Below are 20,468 nucleotides of genomic sequence, written 5' to 3'. Positions count from 1 at the left end.
GTCATACAAACTTTGTACTCGGGTACGACTGTCCGCTGCTTTCACACATCCCAGGCGCCTTGTGCAATTGCGTAGGGTCAAAGGTTGCCTGTATATTGCATGAAAAATGTGTAGTCTGAATGCAGGGGTGGAAAATGTTGCCTTTTGGGTTTTATGTGATTTTTGTACTGGATGTTCTATGTACGTAGTCTGATGAGGGCCTTAGGAGGAGTGAAGCAATACAAGCTGACCGACTCATTATCATTCTGAAGAAGACATTCGTCGAGACGTTTTATGTCACTGTCGATCAGTGAAGCCTTGCTCCTGTTGTGTGGTGCATGGTCCACCTATCCGCCATGCGCCGGTGCATTACATTTTTATGATTCAGATTTTATCCCTTGGATGTACCTGTGCTGCATGGTGTACATGTAAGTATTATCCGGTATGGACATACTGTACATGTAAGTAATGCTTTTGCTGTACTTTGACCCTGACAGTGAAAGCTTCAGAAAGACATCATTGAGCTTGATCAGATTCAAGGGGCATTCGGCCATACTGCATGCATTACAATGTCATGTTGTTCTACATTATTAGTATTACATTGTACATGTACTGGTACATGTAGTATTAGGGCTGAAACGCCGACTATTCAATAACTCCTAACGATCAGCCAATATCATTAACGATCGATATATTGGTTTTATCGATTCTTGTCGGCTCTATCGAACACCAGTTTATGAAGAAATTATAATTATGATACCTTTGCTATTATTTTAGAAATTTGTGGCACCGCACTTTGACATCTGTAGATATCTGGCTGGTTTCATCAACATGAACTACTCAAGTAGAGAATTTAATGTTGTTTCTAGAGTGAAGAATCTTGTGATCACCCTCTGGCAACTGCTCTCATCTCCGACTTCTCCAACAAATGAACCGAAAAGGCAAAGTCTTCTCTCCCAATCTCTTTCAAAGCCACAAATCAATTTTACTGCGCTTGAAAGTACATGCATGATTGCACTCGTATCCACTATCAGATGGAGTGCAAGGGCTAGAATGTCTGTCACTGATATGCATGCATAAAAATTGTTAGCACTCGTTTTGACCACTAACGATTATCGATTGCACTCTTAACAATCGATATGCGAGTTATCGGTATATTTGTTTCAGCCCTAATTATAATATTATTATGACTGATTGTCATGTAAATGCAGATCTCAGAGATCATGCCATCATGATCTGACCTCTGCATGCAGAGTATCAAGCTTTGCAGAGTACAGAAAAAAAGTCTTTCATAGTGACATACCTGATCCTTACTTAGCGATCCACTTAGTCATTGTAACTGCGGTTAAGTCACCAAGGTCACGCACGGGTCAACAGCGTGCATGATTCATATCAGCCTGCGCGCTATAGCGCTAGCGCATAGCGCTGCAACTACACGATTTCGAGTTGCAGGTCAATGTTCTATTTTGGGTAGCCCTCTGCTAGCTGCCTGGCCTAGCCCTCTCATCCCTGACCCGTGCACGTATCCATAGCTATCCGGCCATCACCATGATCTCTGCACAACAAGCTGCAAACCAAGCTATACGGACTGCATGCACTGATATGACCGCGGCTCTGCCAGTCGAGTCCCCAGAGATCCCAGCCTTCTTCAGTGCTAGCATGCTGCTGTCGATCTGTCGCTCCATCATCGGACGACGTGACTTCTCCACCCGTAGATCTACGTAGATGTCAACAAACGTGCGTTACGCGCCTAGCTAGATATCTACGGACATACGGACTACGCGGCAAGTAGTAGTCTACTAGCGCTCTCGATTCGTTACTTCTTTCTTTCCAAGTGCACCACCCATCCGACCTCTTCATCTTCACAACGAGGAAAATTCTTCGAGTTTAGTTGCTACTGTGAGTGCAGTGGAGTGCTGGGGACTTGTTCTGTTTGGTATAAATCATGGCTGCTTTGGCGGGTTCTTCTCGCTTGACACAGCGTGGACAAGCCACGGCTGGCGATGGAGATTCACCTTCGTCGCTATTCGCTGCGACCCTGGATAGCAGCAGCAGCACGCACAGCAGCAAGCAGCAACAGAAGCAGCAATACGTACCAAGCTGTGCGTGCGGCCTCCTGGATCATCACCAGCTACCACGCTGGATTCAAGTGATCGATGCCTCGCCGGGCTGGATTCGATCATACCATCGACCTCCGCAGGCGTCAGTGTCCGCATGCCTGGCCAGCGTTTTCCAGTGGAATTCAGAAACGGTGAACATTTGGAGTCACTTGCTGGCTTTCATGGGCACAGTGTACTTTCTCTACGACTTCGTTACCAACCAATTCTTTTTCAATACCAGGTAAGCCGCTTTTGGCTCTGAACTTGGCCGCGAAATCAAAGAGGGAAACGGAAACACACGAAAAAGCACCACTAGCGGCCATAACAATCGTTAGTGAGGTCGAGGCACTCGCACGTGCACTACCAAGTGTTTTCGTAACGAGGCATTTGCATAACGTTTCTCTCCCACTGCGCTTCCCTGGCCCTTGACGGGCATGTGTGACTTCTACTGTTCCACGTTCGGTCTCGCTGCATGCGCTCGTATCATGTGTGCTAATGGGGATCTGTGTCCGAGGGATCCTTCGTGGCATCAATCAAAATCATAGATGCAGGACTAGTTGCAGGCTGGTCCGTCATAGTGCGAATACCCTTGTCTGAAAAAGTACGGACAGTGACTGTTTTTAGACTGGCATGTAACCGAACTCTGTTCTATCACAGCTTGCCAGTGCAGTATGCCCGGCATCAGAATTTCATAGGGACAATTCACGCTGTTTTGAAAAGACTATTCTTAAAAGCGTCAGTTCTGAGACACTGGCAATTACGGCCTCTGTGTAAACTGTGCCAGCTGTGAATGCAAAATCAAGAACAAATCAAGAACAAATCAAGAACAAGTTTCCCTGCAGTCGTGCATAGAGTCCCGAAGTCCGCACTACACAAAGAAGTACAATACTAGTACATGTATAGGCAATACTATGGCTGTACAACATTTACACCGAAATGACAACGTGTTCTACATCTAGAGTATTGTGATTGTGTGATTTCGGGAGGGGGGGGGGGGTGGGGGGACACACACCGTGCAAACCTCTATACCCTATCGGGAATCCCGTATTAGAATAGTGCACTGTACATTGCTGCTGAGCACGACGCCGAGGCACACGATTTCTACATCCTCGGTTGGCTTGTTGGGCACGGTTCTGTGAGACTTGGCATGCGACTGAGTTAGGTATACATGCATTCAGTGATAACTGGTTAATGATAATGATTGATGAACATGATAATTGTACTGCTCAGTGTGGGAATGATGATATTTCAGAGATTGCCCATGTTCCGTGTACCTGCCTACTACATTTCTCCGGCTGCAGCTCCAGCAGTTCTGTTAACCGGGGACCACTGTTCCGAAGCCACTGAGTCCTGTTAACCGGGGACCACTGTTCCGAAGCCACTGAGTTCTGTTAACCGGGGACCACTGTCACAGTCTGAAGCCGCACTCTATGCTAGCTCCCGTTATGACTGAGGCCGTGAGCATGCAGCCGGGTTGCGGCAACTGTGCCGCCATGGCGGCGCAGCAGTAAGCATAGAAAGCTGTTGGTCCTGCGCAGTGCATTGCGTATAGACAGGCCTGCATTGGCCATATCCTGTATGCCCCACATCCGAGTCACCAGACTCGGTGCACCTGGTACCCCCCCCCCCCTCCGTCCCCCTCTCCCGGGCCCCGGCCGTCCTGATCATGGCTAACCGCCCCATTCAGCTGATTCCCTGTAACCGTTGTGCGCTGTACCAAACTTAACATTTCCAAGATGCGTTTAAATATGTGTAAGCCCAGTAAATGTCAGAAGTCAGGAGGTGAGACGGGGCTAGTGATGATTCGCGGTTTACCCAGTCATTGCGACAAGGCCATAGGTGAGGCTCAGATGCGTCCAATAGAGTGCGTAGGAGATGTGCTGGTATTTACAGCCATGATTACGTCAGTCAAAAAAAGGTTTGAAATGATCCGTTATTCAAAGAGAAGTAGCCCATAGCTAGCCTAGGTGAGTCTTCTCTGCAGAGTCGCACACTCGGAGTGGTATTTCTCATTGTCTTGATCCTCTCCTGATCCAGTGCAGGCATCTGGTAATTTTACCAGCATGCTGCGCCGCTGACGCCTGTGAACCCCGTTTGTTTTCAATTGCCGCAATTATTTCTGTGTCGCAGTGATTCAGCCAGGGAGCATGCATGCTGCTTTTCTAGTGCGCTCGCAGGAGCCTTCCACGCACTTCAATCTTTCATTCCCGATTGTCAGCGAGTCGTTTTTGAACAGACTACAGGCTTCTCGTACTCCCAGTACTGACTGATTTGCTCTAACTTTTGAATTCCTGACTACCCCCAGCACTGAATTTTACATAATTAATATTAATTATGGGTACGTTTTGATTGCTGAAACATTGCTGGCCCTAGCTTCTGACAATATCAGCTACTAACGTTAGTCGAGGATATGCTCACGGTGTGGGTGGGTGCGTGCATGCGTGTGTGTGTGTGTGTGTGTGTGTGTGTGTGTGTGCTTGCGAGTGCACGTGCGTGTATGAAGGAGAGAGAGAGTGTGTGTGTGTGTGTGTGTGTGTGTGTGTGTGTGTGCGTGTGTACGTGTGTGTTATTGCTGTGAAAGTGGACCCGAAAACCCCCTTGTGATGTTGTACTGTAGGGACAGACTGTCTGTGTGGCATGCATAATGCATAAACCGACTCACACTTCCAACAGCAGCTGTTCCCGTCTGCTTGAAACTGCTCTATTGCAGGGACTATGGTTTCTCGTTTGACGAGTTGTCGACCATGGACAAGGTTGTGATGCTGACGTTTGCCTATTCGAGCCTTGCCATATTTGGCATCTCCACTACTTTCCACACCTTCATTTGCCACTCGCCTGGCGTTTCGGACCAGCTGAGAAGGTACACACTGCAAGTGCTGATCTGTGATGCACAATAATTGTAATTTTAAATGTTTTAAATTTATTATTTTAAATTTATTATTTTATTACATAAGACATACAGTAGCAAGTGCTGTGCTACTGTAGGGTAATGCTGCGTAGACCCGGCAGGCGTGTGTACATGTCCAGGTATTTTCAAGTACCGTATATCCCCGACAGACGGATGTAGACAGACCAACAAATACGGGGCAGCGTGCAGCTCATAATTCATGGCATGTGCACATTGTGCTGTTGTCATTGGCTGTGAGTAGGTTAGCTATGAATGTGGGCCAATGCAGTGTGCTGGACTGCTACTTGTTTCACAATATTTGTGGTCCGTCTTTGCTCTCAGCCCTGATGACTGTCAATGTTGTACACCACCAGTTGAGGTGTCAGAGTTGGAGCGGTGGTGTGTACATATACTAGCTTTAGTAGTTCCCCTAACGGGGCTAACTTGTTAGCTCCATGGCCTTTATATCGTGCCAAGTCACCATTGGATGTTGCTGCTGCTGCTGCTGCTGCTGCTGTTGTTGTTGTTGTTGTTGTTGTTGTTGTTGTTGTTGTTGTTGTTGTTGTTGTTGTTGTTGTTGTTGTTGTTGTTGTTGTTGTTGTTGTTATCGTCGCCGTCGTTGTTGTTGCTGTTGCGGTGTGTATTCCCTCATCCAGACTGGATCACGTGGCTGCTGTCAATCATGTTGCCTGTGGCATGTATCCCATCGTCTACTCGGCACTGACCTGCTCGCCGTACCGCTGGCACTACATGTGGGCCATTGCCATTTCCTCCATTGTCTGCATGTGTGTCTTCTACTTTGCCGACGTGTACGAGCCGGAGAAGGCATGGATTCGCGGTACCATGGCTCTGACAGTCGGTAAGTAGTGGTACCATGGCTCAGTGACAGTCGGTGAGTGGGCATTGCACACCGGTCCGCTGTCATGGCCAGAGATTCCATCGAGGGTCACTCAAGTGCTGCCTGACGTTAGCCATTGTGCTTTTGGAAAAATGACACTGGGAACTTAGTAGCTTGAGTGCATGATGTGTCCGGAGATGGTCTTTGGTGACTTTCTTCCCCAGCTACATTATTCAGTTATCCCCTTCCCCCAATCGGCTCATTAAAATGCAACTTTACTTGATTTACTTCAAGTGCTGCTGCTTCAGGATGCTCCTGCTCATGTGTATCACGTGAAGTTATAATGTCATCTTACGGCCCTTTCCCCATCTGGCTAGCCAGTCAACTGTGTTTTGGTCGTTTGCTTGTGTTTCCGACACTGCTAGCTGGCATCGCAACATTTTCTCTTGTCCATCACGGCACCTACATCGGGTCTGATGGGATTTGGAAGGCCATGGGCGGTGTGTGGCTCTTACGCATGATGTCCTGCAATGCCATGTCTTTCGTCTTCTACGTGCTGCATTTGCCGGAGAGACTGTGGCCGGGCAAGTTCGACCTCGTGGTAAGTAACTCCACAGTGAACATGCGAGGGTGGGGATTCTATTGTGCAGTCATGTTGTTACGTTTGTTCCTAGTCTCCACTCATTAAGCATGCGGTGAACTCTGATGTAAAATGTATCGATTGTTCATGTCCTGTAATCTGAGTTGGGTCTTTTGAATGCACGCATGTGAATTATGGCAATGTGGCGGCCCGACCGGCAATGTTGGCGTAACTTGAACTGTGATGGCAAACAACGCACTGCCCTATTTAGAAGTTCTAGTTCAGTTCATCCTTGCTTGCTCTGCTGCGTAGTCCAGTTCACTCTTGCTTGCTCTGCCGCGTTTGTGTCGATGATACAGGGGCACAGTCATCAGCTTCTCCACATCGTGGCCACGCTGGCAACCCTGTGCCAGGCGTATGCCATTCTCTCGGCATTCGGCTACAACCTGCACTCGCCGTGCGTGATGTAGACATGCGCATTTCCATACCATGCACACTACAATGATGCGGGTCTGCTGTAGAGCTTAGTGCAGTGCCACCAACAGCAGCAGCAGCAGCAGCACTGAGTGCAGTAGCGACCCCTGGCACCCATCATCAGAGTCTACATTAACATCACCACCACCACTACCTTGCACTATGACACCACCACACATTCATCAAGGACAGCATGCAGTTCCTTGTCCTTGTGTCATTTAGCCACCCAGTCTCCTCCTGTATTCAACTTCCCGTCTCACGCTCTGGCACTCCACCTGCTTAGTACTGGTTTGTTTCCATGTCCTGTTTTAGTAATAATGTAACGCTACATATGTGGTAATGTCATCAGTGATCAGCGCAGTCACGCACTGTTGTGAGATGAATGTACTGGCTGTGACTACGGTCATGTTGCCACGATCCACCCACTAACTAATACATGTTTTTACCAATACCATGATTGTGCAGCATGCATGCATGCATGCCAGCGTAACATAAAAAAAGCTGCCTGTAGGAATACAATGTACGAAGTAGGTGAGCCAGCTTGCCATACCACCGAGCGACACTGCCCTCCTGTTCGCGCCTTGTGCTATGTTGTTATGTTGTACTAATTACAGTTTTGCATGGCTCGTTCCGCTTTGCCAACTCTATCCAAACTCTTAGACAAATTATGCCATCCAGATCTACAACTCGACAAGTTTACCTTAGGATTTTCCTATTCTAGCCTATTTTCTCATTTTCTCATTATCCCTGTTACCATGACTACCTTAGGTACCTTTATGAGTTCTTTTCAAATTCACACCTTCCACCAGATGAAAGCCAAGTGTTACACGGCAGCTATAAATCTGCACTTGGAGCTTAACCGACAATAATAATAAGTTATCCGTTAATGTGCTGGGTGTGTAGTTATTGGTTTCACTTTCTTGGCGCTGTGCTGGCAGCAGCGTGCAAGGCACAGCGCTACTTCGTCCGGTGGGATTCGCCGACAGGATTGTGCGGCTGCTTTGCTTGAAGCCCTGCATCGGCCTTGTGCAGGCATGATCACAACCAGGGAGTAGTAAAATACCGGTATTTCACTACTTCCTGGTCACAATTATGTAAAGCTCAGCTCATCTCAACCAGTAGAAGTAGTGGCCAGTGGGCGGCACACACATGTTGCCGCTTTAGACTAGTAGTATAGTTCTGGCATTATTATCAGCAGCAGCAGCAGCGGGGATTGAAGCAGCAACCGCAGCAGATAAAAATAAAATCTATTCATGAGAGCAAAGCAGCGAAAGTACATGCATGCAGCAACAATGGTATTATTGTCTAGAAAGAAAAGAACCACAATCCACTAGCGTGCAGACCAATTTCTAAGGGTAAGGACGGCATAATTTTTTTAAACCAGCAGAGGTGAGTTTGTACTAAGCCAGCAAAACATCAAAAACAGAACAAAAGACAATGAGTAGTAGCAGTCTATTGACATTAGTAGTGCCAGCAAATGATATTCCATGTGTCGAAGAAGTACTCGCCAGCAAGCGTTCCTTCAGCACGTGTGTGTGCGTGTGTGTGCGCGCGTGCGTGTGCGTGCGCGTGTGTGTGTAATGTGAAGCAGAAAGCACAACATCTTCACATCCAGCTGTGCACGGTAGAGCGCATGCCGATTTACAGCCGGCTGGACACGTGGAAGCCACCTTCAAACGCGAGCTGAAGTGCGTCCTCGATGGCGTCCACGAAGAATAGCTGCATAGAGTTCTACAATGTAGTCCACCAAACAGACACATAACATACCATAACATTGAGAAGACACTCGCCAACAATTATATCAAGTAATCCAGGATCTCGCGGCAGTTGTAGCCATTTCGACCAAAAGCCAAAGGTCTCAACACAGTATGTATGAGCAATGGCGGCGGTGGCAGCCACTCAGACCTGCTGTCAATGTGACCAAAGCAGACCACCGAGACAGGTCAAAGAACAAGGCACAAACAAAAGAAAAAATCTTAATACCGGTACGAGTACATTTGCAGGTGATCAATATCACTAGGGAGACGTTACTACCTTACCTTGATGTCATCTGAGATCTCTTTGACGTCCTAGTCAGCACACACATTGGCACAGAGAGAAATCAAGAAAGAGAAACTTGCATGTATTTTCTATCCGGCCATGCAACAAAGCCAACATGAGTATGACGCCAGGTACAGCAGAACACCGATTAGCTGAACTTATCCACACGCTCAATTATCCGCAGTGGCTGTGGGTTGTGTAGGTGGTGTACAAATGTGTGTACTTTGTGGTGTGTGTGTGTGTGTGTTTGTATAGGGGTGAAACAAGTACATATGTATACCAAATACTCGAGAGCAGTCGCTCGTTTTTTCTCTCTCAAAAATAATCGCGCTCGGAATAAATCAGAGTACTCGTTCCCACAGTGTACATGCATTTACCATAGAAATCTACAGTTTCAGAGCAGCAGTCAGTAGATATGGACGTGCAGACTCTGTAGTGAACATTTGTACATGATCGTACACGAGTAGAAAGAGTCTAAATGACCCACCAATCAATACACCCTTGGTGTGCAATTGTCAAGAGATGAAGAATACTCGAAAAATCGACCGGGGAAAACAAGAGTACTCGAACTCAGGATCCCAATGCCAACTTTCACCCCTAGTTTTTTATGCACAAACTTACGATGTGCAGTGTACACAGGTGCAGGTTGCTTTCGAATGCGTCTTTGCGGTCCATTCAATGAGAAAACTTGAATGTGTAACGGTGCAAACAGCCTCTAATATATCCTGTGTCCTGGTGTCCATTCATGCACGAGGATGTGCCTTTTCTCGGCAATATGAGTATACAATGCTCGGCAGATGCTGAAAAGAATCAGTATGGTGGTGGTTCGACCAGTCGTCTTACCCGAACCCTTAATGGATGGGTTCTACCCAAAGGAGGTCGGGTAATCAAAGATGTACTGTACTAAGGCCGCGTTCACACGACAACGCACGGGCAGTTTTCCGTTTCCAATCCCGTATTTCTTCAAAGGCGCCATTCCGTTTCGGTGCGCTTACACGATCCGAGCTGGCCACAGTTTGTATCGTTTTCGCGCGTCTACACAGGCGCGAAGGATCTGCGAAAGTTCGTCATGCGAACCGTGTTGTCGTGTGAGCACCAATCACAATCAAGCGCGAAGGCCATCACGGGAACTGTCACACTACCAAAACTTGGCCACCTGACGTGACATCGGGAGCAGGAGAAATCTTAGATCTACGCGCACATGGCGTTTCATTTTTGCACAATCAAGAACATGATGATGAAGATTGTGGTAGTAGCTATGAAACGCGCGCGCGCGCGCGCGCGAAGAACTATTGATCTGGACTACATGCATTGTGCTTTTCTTCGCCCCTGTCGGCCCGCCCGTTACCTTGTGTATACTGTATACAGTATACTGTATACAGTATACTGTACCCGTACTGTACCCGTACTAGTCACAATCAAGCGTGTGAAGGGAGTTACTTCCACACAACCAAAAATACATTTGTTTGCTAGGAAGCGCGGCTGATGAACTATCATTGAAACATGTCCGTTTTTGCATTGCCCATGGCGGCATGAGTATCGACCGCCCTGGCCCACCCATTGCTTTACCTCGGGCATCATGTTAGGCCTGCGTTGCGCGGGTTCGCCGTCCTGCAAGGCCGAACAAAACACAATCCTTCTGTAGGTCAAGCGCGAATGGCCATCGCGGGAACTTTTACACCACATTTCGCCTTTATTTTTTGTTGTAGTAGCTAGGGAGCGCGCGTGCGATGAACTATTGGAACTGATGTACTATTGGGTTTTGCTGCGTTTGCATCGTCCATGACCACCCATCGCCTTGTGTGCGTCGAGTGCACAAGGTACTGTTCAAGTACAGTATAAGTATTTCCAAGTCAGTATCCAAATTGTGTTCTGACTGTCCAGTTGTCCGCGGAGCTTTGCAGGTGCATTTTTTTCCGGTTTTGAGAATGTCGCAAGTATCAGTGCCAGTTGTGCCAGAAGAAGTTTCTGCTGCTAGCGAGCCGTGTGCCCCAGGCCCATCGCAACCGTGTGCCCCAGTGGCAGTTGCATCACAAGACCCAGCGACAACCGGTCGAAAGACAAAGGGTCAATCCTCCAAGAAGTCCCCCTGTGAAAATTTTGTCTGGGGTGAAGATGAAGTGCGGCTTCTCCTGTCCTCTGTCCTCGATTATAAAACGAGCAAGGCGGCCGATGGTGTCGATTGGGACAGCGTGAAACGCAAATATGTTGACATCCTCGACAAGTACATTATGGAATCGACTCCGAGCCCGGGAGAGTGTTCTGCTGCAGCGCAATGATTTAAAGCCATAACGAGAGATATATTGGCATCGAAGGTGAAAGCAATTCGCCTTAAGTATCGTGAAGCTGTCGACAAGGGGAGCAGAAGCGGTTCCGGAAGAGTTGTGACGCTCTTCTACGAAATATGCCAGAAGATCTGGGGTGGCTCCCCATCCACAACCCAAATAACAGCAGGTGTGGAGACGGACGATGTACAGATGGTGTCGCCAACACCAGTCGCTGTTGATGCTGCAATCCAAGAAGATATTGACAATCCCCCGGCAGCTTTAGATTCCGCAGATGAGCTGACGGAAGACGTCATTTCTTCGAGACGGGTGCTCCTTGATGACAAATTGAAGAATCATAAGCAGGAGAGGCTCAAGAGGAAAGCGAGCATTGAGTCGCAAACCTTGGCACTGGCACAGGAGGACCTGCAGATGAAGAAGAAACTATTTGACAGAATGGCGCAGGTTGACAACGACCATTCCAAGACGATGGAGAGCCTGAACTCAAATATGGCGAGAATGACAGAATCGATCAGTTCAGGTTTTAGTATACTGCAGACCCTGCTTCACACAACACAACACTCGCCACCACGGTCATCAAGGACCCCCAAGAAAGGAACATCCCGTTGAAGAGTGTGGGGGACTTGGAAGAGGTCTGCGCCACTGCCACTGACAAGAATCAGTGGCGTGTCATGTTCCATCAGTAGCTGCTGCATTTTGTCCGCTCCGGTCAGTAACTCCGTTCTTAACGTTCAAGCAGTAACCGCTGCGTTTTGGCCGCTCAGTAACTATTGGTGCTTGCACTCCGTTTCCCACACTTCCCCGCACACTTTCCCCAAAGCAAGACATTTTGTTCCCGCGCGGCCGCTGTGGACCACACACATACGACGACACTCCTCACTTGAACTTTTCCGGATCCTTCACGCTCCGTGTGGACGCGCGAAAACGATACAAGCTCAGGATACAGGTTGCGAGGCCCAGTTCCGTTTCCACTGTTTACACATTCAAACATTCCCGGCAGAACATTTCCGTTTTCAAATTCTTCCACCTTGGCCAGCGTTTTGGTTTTCTTCCGTTTTGGTGTACAACGTTTCCGTTTTGCTCTCCGAACCGTGTAAACGAACCATGCATCCGAAAGGATTCGGTTGCGTTTTCGCCCCCAGCGTTGTCGTATAAACGCAGCCTAAGTAACTTAGGTGCCATCCGTAAATATAAATATTTATTTAGAAACGAAAACTAGTCGTTTAGAGGGGAGGGGGTTGAGCGCCTGTTCGTTTCTGATGCCCCCACACCCCACCACACACATACACACACGCGTGCGTGCACACACACACACACGCACACACACACACACGCACACGCACACACACACCTTTTGATTAAGTCCCGGCAGGATGACACGGCGAACACCGGCTGTGTGCGCCGCCAAGACTTTCTCCTTGATTCCACCAACCTGTAAACACATGCAGGGTAACACACCCAGGACAGCAGCAGCAGCAGCAGCAGCAGCAGCAGCAGCAGCAGCAGCAGCTAGTACTCGACATCAGGATGCAGAGTCATGTGGGGTCATGTGTCCCCGACATATCTTAAACAAAGTATGAAAGACCAGGGTATGGTCGGAACAATCAAAAACTGCTTCTGCCGGTCCTGTTCTTGCAATCATACAGCACAAACATAACAAAGGGTCAGGCTAGGCATAACAAAGGGTCAGGCTAGGCATAACAAAGGGTCAGGCTAGGCATAACAAAGGGTCAGGCTAGGCATAACAAAGGGTCAGGCTAGGCATAACAAAGGGTCAGGCTAGGCATAACAAAGGGTCAGGCTAGGCATAACAAAGGGTCGGGCTAGGCATAACAAAGGGTCGGGCTAGGCATAACAAAGGGTCAGGCTAGGCATAACAAAGGGTCAGGCTAGGCATAACAAAGGGTCAGGCTAGGCATAACAAAGGGTCAGGCTAGGCATAACAAAGGGTCAGGCTAGGCATAACAAAGGGTCAGGCTAGGCATAACAAAGGGTCAGGCTAGGCATAACAAAGGGTCAGGCTAGGCATAACAAAGGGTCAGGCTAGGCATAACAAAGGGTCAGGCTAGGCATAACAAAGGGTCAGGCTAGGCATAACAAAGGGTCAGGCTAGGCACAACAAAGGGTCAGGCTAGGCATAACAAAGGGTCAGGCTAGGCATAACAAAGGGTCAGGCTAGGCATAACAAAGGGTCAGGCTAGGCATAACAAAGGGTCAGGCTAGGCATAACAAAGGGTCAGGCTAGGCATAACAAAGGGTCAGGCTAGGCATAACAAAGGGTCAGGCTAGGCATAACAAAGGGTCAGGCTAGGCATAACAAAGGGTCAGGCTAGGCATAACAAAGGGTCAGGCTAGGCATAACAAAGGGTCAGGCTAGGCATAACAAAGGGTCAGGCTAGGCATAACAAAGGGTCAGGCTAGGCATAACAAAGGGTCAGGCTAGGCATAACAAAGGGTCAGGCTAGGCATAACAAAGGGTCAGGCTAGGCATAACAAAGGGTCAGGCTAGGCATAACAAAGGGTCAGGCTAGGCATAACAAAGGGTCAGGCTAGGCATAACAAAGGGTCAGGCTAGGCATAACAAAGGGTCAGGCTAGGCATAACAAAGGGTCAGGCTAGGCATAACAAAGGGTCAGGCTAGGCATAACAAAGGGTCAGGCTAGGCATAACAAAGGGTCAGGCTAGGCATAACAAAGGGTCAGGCTAGGCATAACAAAGGGTCAGGCTAGGCATAACAAAGGGTCAGGCTAGGCATAACAAAGGGTCAGGCTAGGCATAACAAAGGGTCAGGCTAGGCATAACCAAGGGTCAGGCTAGGCATAACAAAGGGTCAGGCTAGGCATAACAAAGGGTCAGGCTAGGCATAACAAAGGGTCAGGCTAGGCATAACAAAGGGTCAGGCTAGGCATAACAAAGGGTCAGGCTAGGCATAACAAAGGGTCAGGCTAGGCATAACAAAGGGTCAGGCTAGGCATAACAAAGGGTCAGGCTAGGCATAACAAAGGGTCAGGCTAGGCATAACAAAGGGTCAGGCTAGGCATAACAAAGGGTCAGGCTAGGCATAACAAAGGGTCAGGCTAGGCATAACAAAGGGTCAGGCTAGGCATAACAAAGGGTCAGGCTAGGCATAACAAAGGGTCAGGCTAGGCATAACAAAGGGTCAGGCTAGGCATAACAAAGGGTCAGGCTAGGCATAACAAAGGGTCAGGCTAGGCATAACAAAGGGTCAGGCTAGGCATAACAAAGGGTCAGGCTAGGCAGCTCCAGTAGACTACTTTAAAATGCAACAGAGTGCGGGAGCCATGCACATGTGTGTGTGCTGCTCAATGAAATCCGATCGTGTCACACAAGTTTGCAGCCTGCACCAGTACACCATCCCAGTGTTGGCAGGGGTCTAGACTCTAGGGCTGGACAGCACCCGCCGGCGTGGTGGCACTGACTAGCTTGATCGGATTTCAGTGAGCAACAATACATACATGGACACAGTCAACAGTGTCTGGTGATCACCAAGCCCAAGCGCGTCAAACTTGAAGTAACGGTGGAAACTACCTCTTATCTCCTGTGCCTTGATTTCACTATAGGCACAGGTGTGTGGGCCCATGTCACTCCCAGCCGTTCAAGGATACACGACATAAGGAGCACCGATAGAATAGCATAAATACGAACAGGTGCAAATACGAATAGGTTCACAGATAACTTTTAAAAAGATCTCACCGGCAGAACTCGACCCCGCAGGGACACTTCACCCGTCATAGCCGTGTCTGAGCGTACACAACGGCCACTGTTAGATGAAGGCAGAGGACGCAGAGAAAAAGAAGATGAAAAACATCCACAAGCAGCCACTATCATAGCACTAACATCCAGTCCGCCGTGTCTGATAACTCAGCGTTCTCTCCACTGACGACATGATGCATGCATTGCCATGATACATGATTCTGCCCTGATACATGATTAGGGGTGAAACAATTATACCGAATACTCGAGTACTCGCTCGGTTTTTTCAAAAATAATCGTACTCGGAATAAATCAGAGTACTCGTTCATACATGGTACATGCATTTACCACAGAAATCTGCAGTTTCAGAGCAGCAGTCGGCAGATATTGACGTGCAGACTGTGTTGTGAACATTTGTTCACGAGTAGAGAGAGCCCAAATGACCCACCAACCACTATACCCGAGAAAAATGACTGCCACTCGGTTCAATCAGGGTTGTATCATGTGATTTTAAGGCCCTTGGTGTGCAATTTTTAGGAGATGAAGAATACTCGAATACTCGAATATTCGATCGGAGAAAATCAGAGTACTCGAACTCGGGATCTCAGTGCCAACTTTCACCCCTATACATGATTGTACAGTCGTGACCAAAGAAATCCGACCCACATGCCGATAGCAGTGCCAAGGCTCATGCTGCCCCGGATCGATTTTCGGAATGTGCACGGTGCAATTGAAATGGAAATGCGGCGCTACTTTTCGACTCGTGGGTCGGATTTTGCACAGCACAGCACCATGTACAATGTATAAAATGTGCTGAAAAAATACCAGCAGTCTGGCTGTAACGAGACAATCAACACTATACAGAGCATGAATTGAACGTACCTGTCAAGTCCACTACATTCGACAACGTTACACAAACATACTGCATAGACCCTAACCTGAGCAGTGATATCAGCACCACCAGTATTGTGATGCCGGCTGACGGGCCGTCCTTGCCAACAGCACCGGCCGGGAAGTGAATGTGAATGTCCCGATCCTGCATCAAGTCTTTCCTAGCAATACTGCCATTTGTCCCTGCTGTCACATCCCCATTGAGCTGATACTGCAAGCAGACAAGCAGACAAGCAAGATTGGGAATAGCAAACTGCATTCTCACCAGTGTTGGTGGAATGAATGTTCACCGAGCGCGCGTGCGCGTGCACACGTGCACACACGCGCGCACACACACATACAAAGACACACACACGTACATACGCACACACACACACACACACACACACGCACACACACCATGTACACACACACACACACACACACACACACACACACACACACACACACACACACACACACACACATGCGCATATACACACATGCACACACGCACACACACACACACACACACACACGCACACACACAAACACACACACACGCGCGCGCACATACACAGAGGAGCACACTGCCCTGAGTTGCACAAGAAAGTCACCAGCCAACAACATTGCAAGCAGAACACAATCATGGTGTGTGGGTGGGCGGGGTACTTACAAGTTCTGCGTGTGCTCTAATCCAGCTCATGGCAATCCTGGCTGACTCCTTCATGACATCACCTGCAATTAGGGAGATGCACGAAGAAAGGAGCAACTAGACAGGCACAATGCAGTGGCAAAAACCAAACGGGAGCAGCTTCGAAGACTATCTAGTGTCACTTCAGCATTAGAGAAGAAACACGTGTGTGTAGAGTGATGGTTGAACTGCAGAGCATGTGCAGTGACAGCCGCACGGGGTCTGCTGATGCCAGTGAACATTTCCAGCTCTCTCACCTAGGTTGCCAGTGACGGAGATCTTTCCTTGACCAGGCATGCTTACTGCCTCTACAAAGAGCAGCACACCACCGTGAGCAGTCCAGGCTAAACCTGAATAGCGCAACAGCAACAAGAACAGCAGCAAAAAGAAAATATTTCATAAGTGTACAGCTTCATGTACATGTAAATTGATATACTTCAGAAGTACGTGACTACTGTGTAAGTACACATTTTCGTTTACGAAATCTTTCGTTAGATCACTCCACCAGCAGGTTATTTCGTTTTTGGTCGAGGTCTGTCACCCCGAACGTTCAGAAGGGTCAAGGAATCGAAGTTCGCAGTGCAGGCACTAAGTGCCATCCTCCAAACTTCACGTGAAATTCGAAAACCACTCGCGCATGCTGGCGGGCGCAAGGGCGGGACGTAGCAGCACACGGAACTATGTACAGTTGGAGTTGATGCTTGCTGGCCGGCGCCATGGCGGGAATGCAGAAGGTGAAAATCGAAAGGAAAGGGGTAATGCTATTGGTTGTTGTTTGCGAGAGGTACTAGGTGCAGTTGAGTATTCTTTTTCCAGTCTCCATGCTCCCAGCAATATGCCCCGTGCAAGTAAAGGCGAATCCACGGATGTATTCCAGTGGCCAAACGATGAAGTTCACCTCATGCTAGCTGTTTCGTTGGAGTACAAAACCCAGCAGGCAGCGAAGTGCGTCGACTGGGAGTCGATAAGAAACAAGTATCAGGATATTCTTGAGCTGCACAAGGAGAGACTCCCTGCTTCCAAAGAGGAGATTGAGAATATGAATGGTGGATGAGACTTCCCACATTGTCGCGATGAGCTGAAGCTAGGAAGTCTTTCGAGTAAGCTCAAGTCTATCCGGCACAAATACAGACAAGCTGTGGATTCGGGGCAAAGGAGTGGCCACGGTAGAGTGGTGATGATCTATTTTGAGCTTTGCGAAAAGCTGTGGGGCGGATCCCCTGCATCCGACCAGATTCCATGTGGCATGGAGTCTGTGGATTTATGTGACGAGCCATCGTCATCATCTGGAGAGAGTTTGTCATCTGTCCGCGCACCAGAAGAAAGCGCGGTCACCGACGTCCGCAGTGTTGCCGGTGATCCGGACGGCTCGTCGACACCTGACGCTGATGTTCCAACGCCACCTCCCGGTCTCGGTCTCCACAGACGTCGAGGAGGAGATTCCAACACCGATTCTGACACCGACAACAATCAACAGCCGCCGGAATCTTCTTCCTGATCACCTCAGCAATCACAAGCAGGAACGGCTGAAGAGAAAGTTGCCTGTTGATAGTCAGCTATTGGCCGTGGCAAAGGAGGATATAGCTCTGAAGAAGAAGTGCCTGGAGCAATCGGAGCAGAGCCAGAAGGCTCTTTCTGACAGTCTGTCTGCAATGTCTGCAAATATGCAGACCCTGACGTCTACAATCTCGCAGGGGTTCAACCTTCTTGGGCGGCTCCTGATTCCTGACACGTCCCTGCTGCCTCCACCAAGCCATCATGTGCCCATGTCTTGTCATGTCACAGGTCATTACCAGACTGGAACACAGGGTTTCCATGACCCTGCCAGCGTGTTTAGCAGAGCGCCTTCGCCCAGTTTCCAGTCCACACAACAAAGTTCATCTCCTGTGCCTGCATCACCAAGTGCTTATGATGTTCGGTCTCCGCGAAGGCAGTCTGCCGGTGAGTGGCCCAGCTATGACTCATCTCAGATGAATGATTAGTATGTTAAAGTTTCTGGTGGTTTCCGATTTCTCTGCTTTACGTCTCCATCCTGTTTTTCTGTTTTTATCTTTTTCGCTGTTAAGCGTTCTTTTGCGGTGTCAAGATGATGTGAAGAGAGAGAGAGAGAGAGAGAGAGAGAGAGAGAGAGAGAGAGACACACACACACACACACACACACACACACACACACACACACACACACACACACACACACACACACACCCACTGTTTGACATGAGCAGCAGCATCCTGATCTACTTCACCAGCGACAACAACGCTACTGTCCAACTACAAGCAACCTCTCAAGCAATCCCTTCGTCCTGACAAGCTCATTCCGGGATAGCTTAGCGCGCTACCTGTAGCTCATGAACGCTGCAGCGCTGTTTCAGTGTTTGTGCACTTTGTTTGAATATTTAATATTTCCCGCGAAATACAGTCCCGCACGGAATGGTTTCCATGACCGCGCTCCGTTTCCAATCGTTTTCACTATTTTTACCGTTTACACGAGAACGAAAACGTTTCAAAACACTTTAAAGTGTGTCTCCATTTCGTTCCGTTTAGGTATCGGTTCGGGTGTAAACGATAGTAGTAAACACAACGATTTCGTTCCGTTTCGGTTGTACTTCGTTGTCGTATAAACGCAAATCGTTGTCGTGTAAAACGCAGCCTTAATTCCAAATGAAACTTTGCATGCATCCAGTACTTAGATAGCGTAAGCCAAGTAGAGTTAGGGCTACGGCTAGTTCATGGAAATTCAAAACTTAGGGTCGGCTGCCCAAAGCTCCATGCTTGCTACACCGGCAAGTAAATGAACAGAAGAATGCAGACAGGACTACACTACATCGTACAAAAGTATACGCAGGATGTGACTCCTGCAGCATTGCTTTCCGCACCACACCCACCGCAGTACAGCGTAAAGTTACTACTAAAGTATACAACAGGCCATGCGATAAGAAATCATGGTCGTTCTGATATGTCCTGACACTTCTTCAATTGGTCGGACATGCCCGGACATCCCATTTTGCCACACATGTCTTTGAAAGGCGACTTTTTCAAATTTCTCACTCAACGATGAAGGATAGCACTGAGTTACTTCCGTGAAAATGCCCACTCAATTTCCAACATAACTTTGGTTCTACTTTACCGCTTTTGAAGATCTTGGGCTCGTGGGAAAGCTCTTGATGAAAGAAATACAATGAGCCCAAACTCGCCCAGAGCACTACTTATTGTCCACCACAACGCGCTCCAAACGCGAGTCCAGTTCCAGATCTGAGACGAGCTTGACTGCACCAACGTGCATTGAAATGCCCACGGAGTATTTTTCCGTATCGGATCGATCGGACACTTTTTCCGTTGCACGGATATTTCGCCAGGACAACGACCGAAAACGGTCGGAAAATGTCCGATGTCCGACCGTTAATTCATGCCCTGTACAGCGTGCAGTTTGACTGCATGTATTTTGGGCTCACGCCCCCTGGCACACATTATACTCCAGCTATGAAGTGTACAGTATCAAAAGTACTTTTGTCTTTATTTTTAGTCAGCCTTATCTTGGTGGAAGAAAACGGAAGTGTAAATTACACTCAGGTGCACATTACATGTATAACCCAGTAAGTAGATTGCTTTTCAGCATGAAACTCGTGAGTAGAGACATTTAACCACTTTTGTTCCACCAGATATTTCGTTTTTAATCCAGTAAGTATGGAAAGTACGGTGCAGTAGAACCTATCTTCTGCAGACACCCACACCCTGGGGACAAGACATAATTATTATCTTTCCTGTACAGTGAGGTGTCCTGGGCATGGAGATGTCCACTAAGGGTGGTGGTTCGACAGTATGCTACACGTTCATCTACTTGAGTACTTTGCAGCATGGAAAGGAGAGGGGAACAGCAAGTAGCACATACGGAAAGGAGATTTCTTGCCTTTATCCGAATACACCCCCCCCCCCCCATCCCCCAGTACAGGCACGGTCAGACAACCTCTCAGAATAGCATACAGTGGGAGGTCCTATGCTTCAACACAC

General features: G+C 48.3%; 2 protein-coding genes across 3 annotated transcripts in view; one reads left to right on the top strand and one right to left on the bottom strand.

Annotated features, from left to right (window-relative positions):
• The first annotated feature begins 1,667 nt into the window (after positions 1–1,667).
• On the top strand, positions 1,668–7,744 carry LOC135830999 (uncharacterized). 2 transcript variants are annotated; one of them, XM_065343238.1, is made up of 6 exons: positions 2,192–2,319; positions 3,380–3,585; positions 4,789–4,938; positions 5,622–5,824; positions 6,229–6,404; positions 6,743–7,744. In XM_065343238.1, the coding sequence occupies exons 2-6, from the start codon at positions 3,509–3,511 to the stop codon at positions 6,851–6,853; spliced, it is 717 nt and encodes a 238-aa protein (XP_065199310.1). In that variant the 5' UTR covers positions 2,192–2,319; positions 3,380–3,508; the 3' UTR covers positions 6,854–7,744. The 2 variants fall into 2 exon arrangements, with proteins under 2 accessions (XP_065199309.1, XP_065199310.1); XM_065343237.1 differs by lacking the exon at positions 3,380–3,585 and having other exon boundaries at positions 1,668–2,319.
• A 234-nt stretch (positions 7,745–7,978) lies between these two features.
• Positions 7,979–20,468, bottom strand: part of LOC135830998 (lon protease homolog 2, peroxisomal-like) — a 30,357-nt gene continuing 17,867 nt past the window's right edge. Inside the window, exons 24-30 of the mRNA XM_065343235.1 lie at positions 16,718–16,810; positions 16,443–16,504; positions 15,835–15,998; positions 14,897–14,963; positions 12,534–12,614; positions 8,897–8,926; positions 7,979–8,588 (exon numbers count right to left, since the gene is read on the bottom strand). Of these exons, the coding sequence (XP_065199307.1) occupies positions 8,499–8,588; positions 8,897–8,926; positions 12,534–12,614; positions 14,897–14,963; positions 15,835–15,998; positions 16,443–16,504; positions 16,718–16,810 (587 nt within the window). The 3' untranslated portion in view covers positions 7,979–8,498. The remainder of the gene's footprint in view (positions 8,589–8,896; positions 8,927–12,533; positions 12,615–14,896; positions 14,964–15,834; positions 15,999–16,442; positions 16,505–16,717; positions 16,811–20,468) is intronic.

The sequence above is a fragment of the Sycon ciliatum genome, chromosome 1 (genome assembly GCF_964019385.1).
Source record: "Sycon ciliatum chromosome 1, ocSycCili1.1, whole genome shotgun sequence".
Taxonomy (NCBI): Eukaryota; Metazoa; Porifera; class Calcarea; order Leucosolenida; family Sycettidae; genus Sycon; species Sycon ciliatum.
This window is presented reverse-complemented; position numbering and strand designations above follow the sequence as displayed.